The sequence below is a fragment of the Anopheles aquasalis genome, chromosome 3, assembly GCF_943734665.1.
Source record: "Anopheles aquasalis chromosome 3, idAnoAquaMG_Q_19, whole genome shotgun sequence".
Taxonomy (NCBI): domain Eukaryota; kingdom Metazoa; phylum Arthropoda; class Insecta; order Diptera; family Culicidae; genus Anopheles; species Anopheles aquasalis.
Window position 1 is genome coordinate 4,332,501 of NC_064878.1, and position 10,000 is coordinate 4,342,500.

General features: G+C 44.7%; 2 protein-coding genes across 4 annotated transcripts in view; both read left to right on the plus strand.

The window, feature by feature from the left end:
- LOC126575426 (uncharacterized) overlaps positions 1-3,238 on the plus strand; it is a 24,238-nt gene extending 21,000 nt beyond the window's left edge. For 2 of the 3 annotated variants that reach the window (XM_050236115.1, XM_050236116.1), the window contains one exon: positions 12-3,238. In XM_050236115.1, coding sequence (XP_050092072.1) covers positions 12-234 — 223 coding nt within the window. In that variant the 3' untranslated portion in view covers positions 235-3,238. The remainder of the gene's footprint in view (positions 1-11) is intronic. The other variant, XM_050236118.1, reaches the window with a different exon arrangement.
- A 5,917-nt stretch (positions 3,239-9,155) lies between these two features.
- LOC126575723 (uncharacterized) lies at positions 9,156-9,851 on the plus strand. The gene is made up of 2 exons (XM_050236566.1): positions 9,156-9,261; positions 9,327-9,851. Exons 1-2 carry the CDS (start codon positions 9,205-9,207, stop codon positions 9,669-9,671), a joined length of 402 nt encoding a protein of 133 aa, XP_050092523.1. The 5' UTR covers positions 9,156-9,204; the 3' UTR covers positions 9,672-9,851.
- The last annotated feature ends 149 nt before the right edge of the window (positions 9,852-10,000 follow it).

Genomic DNA, 10,000 nt, shown 5'->3' on the forward strand with positions numbered 1-10,000 from the left:
TTTATTTTCAGCTCCGTTCTGAGGTCACAATCGTATCACAGTGGTGTCGTTAACATTGGCGGAGGTGCCCGACTCTATCAAGGCGCGGTCAGCAATAGTAGCAATGCCAACTTGCGCGGTGCTGCCTACAATCAGACTCTCGGTGATCCGAATGACTGCGATGTCAACAATCGCTGGACACTGACGTCGACGGAATCGAGCGAAGATCTCGATGGCGATTATTACATCAATTAATGCCGAGAAATACGATAAATGAGAGAACGAGGGAAAAAGAGAGGTCACCCTTGTTCCGATTGCGCTAAGTCGACTGTATCACCATGCACAGCGTAGCTGTTTTAGCAATTGTTTCCAAACGATGCGATGCGATGGGCTTTTACGTTATCGTTAGTATCAATTTTTGTCTTCTCGATCACACAGTAAAATGCTGACAATTGTAATTGTGCGTGTGTTTGTCAAAAGTTCCGATTAGGGATTAGCAAGAAACGAAGAACAGTGATCGAGTTTCTATCAATTTTCTATCAATCGCCGCACAAGTGCGTGCTGCTTTCATTGTTTTACAATTCACAAAGTGCGCTGAAATGAGAATACCGTCCGGTGGGGGAAAAACATCGGATAAGGAGAGGAATTAATGGAAAAGAATTGATTTGTAACGTTAGTTGTTTGTTTAGCATCTCTGTTGTAAGTTTGACGAGTAATGCAATGCAGATTTCTTTTTGACTATCATTGAGTCGCATCCACATACGCCACACACACGCTATACGCTCATCATATAGTTATTAAAAGCTGTCCACCGAACGCTTGTTTCGTGGTTAACATGAACGCGTAGATCGGAAACAGGGAAGAGAATGCACCATTAGCAGTGATTACGATCGACATCGATCTCATGAGTAAGAGGAACATCAAGTAGTTGTCTCTATTGTTTAAATAGATTATTATTAGATTATATTGTTTGGCCCGACCCCCAGTGCTCGCGAAGTGCAACGAACGAATTCCGAATGCCCCTTGAGAGAGACTGCGGCACTACCAGACTGTGAAAGAATATCCGCTTGTTTAGTGGTCGGCTAAAAAATGATGGAAATATCTCACCAGTTGTGGTAGTAGATTTTGTAGTTTTAGAAGAACATTCATGAGGATCCTTTTAGCAAGTAACCATTATACCCACCATTGGAAGGGGTATAGATTCGGAAAAGGCAGATCTTAGGTTAGACACAGGGCGCTATTAGGAATAGTTGGGTGAAACACAGTTTGATTACGCTTTTAAACGCTTCACTATCATTGACGCCTCAACGAGACAAGAACGAGACGATTTCAGCGGTCTAGGGTTAGGGTTTTTGGTTTTTGTAAAGTATTTCCTCTCTATGAACGTTACGTGATAGTTGATTAGTCGTACAGTCGTAGGTTATTTGCGTCATGTTACTCAGAATTAGTTGAGTGTGTTAGGGGGCACATCTTATTTAGCGCATGTTATAGTCTTGGTTAATATTATTCATTCTACCGTACTACGGATAGTGTCTTCAGAATGTATGGTTAGTATTAGTTCCATTTTAAAAGCGAACCATGCAGCTCACTTTATGCTCTTCGTATAGGAATGCGATATTCTGTTAGTTGAGTTACGGAAACGAGAAGGTAGATCGTAGGACTGCTCGAAGTCTGTCAAGGACATAAACAATATATGCGAACCAAGAAAGCTCGCTAGTGCGAACACAATCATTCTCTTACGCTGTTTGGTGAATGAACTCACACAGCCAGCGAACGAAATGGAAAAAAGAACGATTTTCTGTATGTCAAGATCCTATATAAGCATGTGGTGCTAAAAGTTACGTTAGTGCTTTGCAGTCTATTGCGTGGAATCATTCTCTAGTCTGTTCCATGCTCGGTATGTCACAATGTCCGTTTAGTTTATGAAACTGTTGAGATTAATTTTCACGCTCTCGCTTCGAACCACCGACCTCTTAAACCGTTGAGAACGCTCCGTCTCTTTGCTTTAACTTTACAGTCTACCATACGCAGTGCAATGTTTAAGCATGATCTGGTGCCTATTTCGCTTCCGTTCCTATCTGTAGGTCAAACTTATTGTTGTAACTTTTACCGGTTCCGCTTGAGATGCGTATCATGGAAATGATGTCAAGCAGCAGGCCACTTGAATGCATTGTGTGCGATGTTAGATTGGAAAGAATGATAAAATTCGAAACGAACTGAAAAAAAACTAGAATCATGAGAAAAAAGAGAGAGAGAGAGAGTAACTAGAAAACTAAGAAATTAGTGAAAGCGAATGTTCTTGTTTCACTCGGCCCTGCAGTGAACAGAATCTTGGAATGTCTACAAGTGATGGTTGAACGAAAATAGTGTTTTGCAAAAGCACGAGTTTAGCGAGCGAGAGGTTATAGATACAGAAATGGGGAGTGGTGTAATCTTTTTTTGTTTCCTAGTAATATGAAAACAATCGTGATGTAATTGATGAGAGATAACGAAATGATACACATACGAAACAAAGATTATCGAATGATCGAATTGCTGGAAGGAAGAAGCTGAAGAGAGACAGTGCGAAATTGGTTGAACAGCTAACAAAAATTAGCCCCAGGAAAGCTTACACGCATATGTAACCCATAAAACCCATTGAACCAAAACGGCATAAAACATCCTTTGTATAACCACTAACTTACGGTAGACGTGCTCGCTCCAACAGCACAATCCCCTCAAAATAACCCAGCGTGGCTGCTTTCATATTTACTTTGCATCTCTTTTGTATGTGACACTCCTGTCTAGCACATCTGTCCAATGTGTGCGATACCGGTGCGGAGAACTGCCGAGAAACAGTCATTATAATGCAATAGTGTAGCACCGCCGCAAGCAGTAGCTAATCGGGCATGCGCAAAGTATTCCACATACACAATACACCGGCCAAAGTCAGGAATCACGCTTGGTGGGCGTGTGGTTCGATAGCACAATAGACTTTTAACAGGTTCTTTCAAGCAGCACTTACAGTGTGCTAGTCTCTAGGAGTCAGATAGTCTAACGTTAGAGTTTCTGTTTTCGTTTTATTTTTACTAAACCAATGTGACTCCGATGGCAGGTGGATTGGTGTTTTTTTTATATGATGTCCTGGGCAAAATGCTGCTGTATTTTAGTTGTTGCGTTTTTTTGGTGATCTTTAAAACCGTGAATAAGGTAGCTTTTCGACGTTGATTCGACAGTGGAAATATATTATTATACGTATATACATACATATACATATATATTCACCTACTTTAGCTTAGTTATGGTTTCATCCGAAAGCCTGAGAGGGATTCAAAAAATTCTACTACGTACGTTTATGAAAAACCCTTCCACATCGCTGGTGTGCTGCGAATGTTACAGATAATAGTTTTCGGATGAATCTAAGTGATTATAGGTGGAGAGGAAACACATTGCTTGATTGCTTGCATCGCCGGGTTTACTCAACTGTCGCATCGCTAGGCGACAAACAGTCATCTCTGCCCCAAATTCAGCACAACAAAGTTTCTCGGGTTTGTTAAAGAGAAGGGGCCACATCGTATGATAAGTTGATGGATTAAAATCCGAGTGACTTTCGCGCTTGGCTTCCCATGCGAGCGGCCCTTTTAGCGCTTAGCACGTTGGGATATGAAAACTTCGCGCTAGATTCCGCATCACTTCCAGAATCGGTGGGTTCCTCAGCTTGGGCCTTGGTATAATACGAAAAGAACAGCACTACCAGCCAGTTAAGATTCACACTTTGCTTGATCCTTGAAAACACTGGACACTTTGAAAAGTAACAGATTGAAAATTTATGCCAAAATGGAACATCTGTTTTCCGTTATCTTCTCTTTTTTTACATCCCTCTGTCTACCTTCATGCATTGGATACGGCTGTGGCTGGGTCTTGAGGGCAGAGGGTTAGAGTTGAGTCGTTGGTTGTTTCACAGAATTCGCTACCTACCGCTGCGTAAGTCTGGAAACTTCGAACATGTCGATGGGACAGCTGGTGGACACTTGTACCAACACCTCAACCCCAACCAAACCAAAGAGACGAAGGCTTCTAAGGAAATAATTCTAGGAATTGAAGCGTGAAACCCAGCGGGGGATCTAGCATGTGCTGGTCTCCTCCTTATTTCACGGGAATTCGTTGGGCCTGTTTGTTCTTGTTCGAACCTTCGAGACCGTTCTACTGCTGAACACTTGTGCCAATAGCTGCTATCGAATCCATGATTGAGTCTAGGTTTGAGACGGCCTATAGCAAACCGCTTGTTCGTCGGAACTTTTTTCCGTATTGGGGCGAGGCTGGTGGCTGTTAGCTACGAGTATCAATAACATGGCAAAATGTCCTCTGCGTGATACGGGAGTAGTTCATCTGGCAACCTTATTTTAAAACATTTTTTCATGGAAGAGCGGGTGGTCAGTTGGGTTCAGTGAGATAGTTTAACGGGTTTAATTCTTCTTGTGTTCTAGTTTACGAAAACATTTACGAGTGTTACAGACACACAGATAGATTTTCGGATGAAATACGTAATCTACATACATTGAGAGAGGGAACACTTGTCTGCTTTGCTTACTTGGCTGGGTTTACTAGTTAGGTTAGTATTCCGTTGTCATATCGGCAGGTGATCAGCAAACGGTAATCGTTAACATCAAGCTGAACTCACTGCGGTTAACATGTTTCGTGTCTTTAGCCATTTTTTCATGGACACGACACGTAGTTTTTTCGAGGAGCTGGTTGGCTCGCTGTTACTGGAAGGTTTGGAGCGAGGAACGATTTTAAACTGGCAGCAGGTAACTTGGTAAATTGCAAGGCGCCTGCCGTGCACATCTCTGGGCCTGGATAAAAACCGTACAACTGGTTATTGCACACTAGCGGAAAACCAATGGTATCGTAGCAAAGATATCCTGACACGGATTCAGCGCATGTGAGCCTGCAATCAGAAAAATGGGGAAAAATAATATTTATCTGCCATTCAAAGGGGTTTCCATGCGATGTTATACTCACGAAGCAGGCATAGTGCCACCGAATTTCGCTATACATGTCGCATCGGAAGCGAGCTTGTAATCGGCTCGGCTCAGCAAAGTTATCTCGGTAAAAGTACTAGACATGCCCCATCCCAGAACAACACAGGTCGTAGGGTTTGCCGTCGAAAAAGGTATCTCACTCGTCGCTACCGTAATAGGTGCCACATTTGCATTCCCGCTGAAGTTGCCCGTTATAGTTAAAACAGCCATATCGTTCTCATTGGTCGTGTCATTATAAAGCGGATGAGTTTCACGCTTGGAAACGGGAAAAGTGAATCCGCCCTTATCCTTGTAAACACTGCCCGCACGGATTGTAACCTAATGAATGAAGTAAAGTCAAGTGGTTGCGGATCAGGTACTGTACGTCTCTTCGATTTAATTTCTTCGCTTACCGATGCGATCCCACTGATAAAATTTGTGAAACTTGATGCTGCAGTGATGACTTGGGTGTCGCTTATTATGGCGCCGACTCTATAATACGGATATCCTGATCCGCTTGTCACTATTACCGAAACTACGTACGGATAGTCTGCAATTGCGGACTGGACGCCGCCGGTGAAGCGACCAGCTCTTTTAGTTTCTACCCGGTTGATGCCATTCTCATCGGGGAAATTTGCTGTAGATTCCGCATCATTTGCAGGATCGGAGGTCTCCTCGTCCTGAGCCTTCGCACAATATGCGCAGAACAGCATCAACGCCAACAAGATAAGATTTACACTTTGCTTCATCCTTCAGACCACTGGACACTTTGAAAAGTAACTGATTGATAAGCTCTCATGGGACGCAATTTTATACCAATATTGGACATCTGTTTTCAGTTATCATCTCTCTTTTTACATCTCTCTGTCTAGCTCCATACAGTGAATACGGCTGCAGGTCTTAGATACTAAGGTACATAGCTGATACGTTGGCTGTTTCTCAGAATTCGCCAGCTTTCTGCGTATGCTTCGAAGCTTCCAACGTGCCAATAGGACAGCTGGTGGACACCTGCTACAATTGCTCCCCCACCAAACCAATGAGACTAGGGGGCTTATTCCAGTGAGACGTTAAAAAACGCCTCAGGCGTTTAGCTGGGTATTGGTGGTCATTTAGATAACATTGGCGGTGCAATGTGATCTAAAAAAAGCTTAAAGTATTCCCCTCGAGGCGATATCGAACGCCCGTAGGCGTTAGCAATCGCCTCGTCGTAATAAACACCCCAAACTGGCAATCCAAAGGAGCCTTATGTGCTGGTTTTCACGCCAATTCGCGGAAAGTGGATTGCTCCGATGGCTCTAGTTTGAATCTTCAAGGCCACGCCACTCTACTACTGAACACTTGTGCCAATAGCTCCTCCAGCGACGAATCCTGGTTTGAGTCTAGGTTTGAGACGGCCTATAGCAAACCGCTTGCTCGTTGGAACTTTTTTCCGTATTGGGGCGAGGCTCGTGGCTGATTCCTACGAGTGTCAATGACATGGCAAAATGTCCTCCGCGTGATACGGTAGGAGTTAATCTGGCGAGCTTGGTTTAGAAGATTTTTTCATGGAAGAGCGGGTTGTCAGTTGGGTTCAGTGGGGTAGTTTAACGGGTTTAATTCTTTTTGTGTCCTATTTTACAAAAACTTTTACGAGTGTTACAGACACACAGATAGATTTTCGGATGAAATACGTGATCTACATACATTGAGAGGGGGAACACTTGTCTGCATTGCTTACTTAGCTGGGTTTATTCCGTTGTCACAACCAGGTGATCAGCAGAAGCTATCTTCGACTGCATGGTGGTCACCTTGTGTTTACATGTTTCGTGTCTTTAGCATGATGGTCATGGGCATGACACGTAATTTTTTCGTCGAGGACTCCCTGGGACTGGTAGGTACGGGGCCAGGAACGATTGGATCGTGGCAGACGGTATTTTCACAACTTTAGCCACGCCGTTAAAGCACGATTGAAGCTGCATCCCGTATAAGCTATCGTTGCACACCAAAGGGCTGCCTACGTCCTTGCAAGCAAAACCGCTATCAACTTCAGCGCAATCTAATCTGCAATCATAAAAATGGAAAAATACTTCAATACCATAGTCATTCGAAGGGGGTTGCGATGGAATGTTGTACTCACGAGGCAGGCACTGGACCTCCGAAAACCCTTGTACAGGTCGAATTGGCCATAAGGTTGTATTTGGCTCGTCTAAGATCAGTAATTTTGTCACCTCTGTCCGTGTAGCCCCATCCAAGGGTAACGCATTTTGTTGGGCTTCCTACTACATATGGAATCTCACTTTTCGCTACCGCTAGGGATGTTACATTTGCTTTTCCACTGAAGCTGCCCTTGATGGTTATAACAGCTAAATCGTTCTCACTAGTCGATGGATTGTATAGGTTGTGCTTTTGGTAGCCTTGTGTGTCGAAAGTGAATCCTTCCATATCTTGGTACTTACTGCCGGCGCGGATTGTAATCTGGGAAATGAAGTGAAGTCAAAGGAATGGGAATTAGTTGTAGCTTTTCGATTTGTTGCCATCACTTACCGACGCGATTCCCGATTGGATAGTATCTATTTCCAAAGCGGATGCCGTGGTGAGGACGTGGTTGTCGCTTATTATCGTTCCGGCTAGGTAAATGGTGGATCCTGTACCGTCTGTTATTATCACTGATACTACGTACGGATAGTCTGCAATTGCGACAATGGCTGAAAAGCTCATCCGACCAGCTCTTTTAGATTCTAGCTGGTTGGTGCCGTTTTGGATCTCATCCTTTCCAGGGTCGGAGGCCTCCTCGTCCTGAGCCTTGGCAAAATATCCGCAGAAGAGCACCAACGCCAACAAGATAAGCTTCATACTTTGCTTCATCCTTCAGACCACTGAACAGTTTGAAGAGCTATTGATTGATAAGCCCTACATCGGACGCAATTTTATACCAAAATTGGACATCTGTTTTCAGTTATCATCCCTCTTTTTACATCTCTCTGTCTAGCTCCATACAGTGAATACGGCTGCAGGTCTTAGATACTAAGGCACATAGCTGATACGTTGGCTGTTTCTCAGAATTCGCCAGCTTTCTGCGTATGCTTCGAAGCTTCCAACGTGCCAATAGGACAGCTGGTGGACACCTGCTACAATAGCTCCCCCACCAAACCAATGAGACTAGGGGGCTTATTCCAGTGAGACGTTAAAAAACGCCTCAGGCGTTTAGCTGGGTATTGGTGGTCATTTAGATAACATTGGCGGTGCAATGTGATCTAAAAAAAAGCACCTTAAAGTATTCCCCTCGAGGCGATATCGAACACCCGTAGGCGTTAGCAATCGCCTCGTCGTAATAAACACCTCAAACTGGCAATCCAAAGGAGCCTTATGTGCTGGTTTTCACGCCAATTCGCGGAAAGTGGATTGCTCCGATGGCTCTAGTTTGAATCTTCGAGGCCACGCCATTCTACTACTGAACACTTGTGCCAATAGCTCCTCCAGCGACGAAAACAAGGTCGAGTCTAGTTGTGCAATAGCGAAAACGTGATATCTACGCGCTCTAGCATTGACTGCTTCTAGGAACTTATTCTGATTGGGGGGGGGGGGGGGGGGAGCGAACAAACAATCTGCAGCTCGTGGCTGATCCGTACGAGTCTTACCGCTAGGCGCGAAATTTGTTTGCGTCGCCATCCCTGTTCGACAACGATTCGATTTCCGTTCGATGTACAACATGTCACGTGGTAGGAAAAGAGGTCAAATGAAATGAGTAGGTAAGCACAAGTATCTATTATTTCATCATTCCCGGTTATAGTCTGGTCAATTGGTAAGTAATCTTCTGCCAAAAACTACGTTCCATATAAAACGCCTGTTTTGATTGCGCTCGGGGCTGAACAATAAAATGAGCAACAATGTGATGTGAACATGCAAAACATGCGCTTTGATCGCATGTTTGATTCGCTACTAACGCTTCACCACAAAGTAGCACCTAGGCTGGACACAAATGACGGAACGCGCATTATAGATACTATCATCAAAGCTCCAACAACCGTTGCACATCATTTCCGCATAGGTGTGGCGGAACATCAAGATTTGTGTGTCCGCTTTTTGCCTGAGGAAGTGCAACATTTGTCACAGTCACCGGGAACGATTGATACCTATCAACGGGCACGGATGTAAGTATAAAACGGCACCAACCGGTGTACTAAAGGGCTACAGAAACTTCATCTTTCAAACGGCGGCAACGTTACCGAGGAACAAAATTGTAAAGATGAATGGATTCACGGTCGTGTCACTGGTCGTGCTCGTGAATGCCCTGCTCCTGTTGGTAAGGTACTGACCGGCGTCGGATTGTCCAGCTCAACTCACGTTGTTTTGCATTGGCTTCCACAGAACTATGCTGCAGCGGATCAACGGAAACCGGACGTAAAGTTGAGCGCGATCGGTGAGCTGGAATCGTTTGACGAGAAACCAGCGTTTGAGGGCTTGTTTGACGGGCTGGATGGAATCCGCATGCGACGTGCCGCTCCCGAGTCCCAGGAGCACCACGATAACCAGCAACCGCCCGGTGGTGGTGGCCGTCGGCAGGTGTATGCCGCTATTCGCAACCGTCGGTCCGCCCAGGGACAGGGGCAGGATAACGGTGGACAGGGTCAGGGCCAGGGAGGTCAGGATGGTCAACGTGGCCCTCCGGAAGGTAAGGGACAGGGCCGTGGACAAGGCCGGAGCCGTAATTAATCTTGGATCAAGCGTTCAAGTCGCAGTAGAAACGAAAAACAGTTGCACCGGTTGACTTACATTAGTTAGTTGCATGCACCGCTATTATTGCAGCAAATCCATCTGCGATCTCTTATTACTGCTTCTCGCATTGAAAATAAATGAAAAAAACAAACAAAAGAAATGATCGATTAAATTAGCGATGTCTCAGTAATAGCATAGCAATTAGCTATGGCTAGCTTAGATAGTCAGTCTAGCAATTGTGCCAGCAAAGATTCCCTACGTTCCTAAAAGCAGGCTGTGTTCGTTATCCCACCTCCTAGATGAACGAATAGCTTCGCTGCATTTGC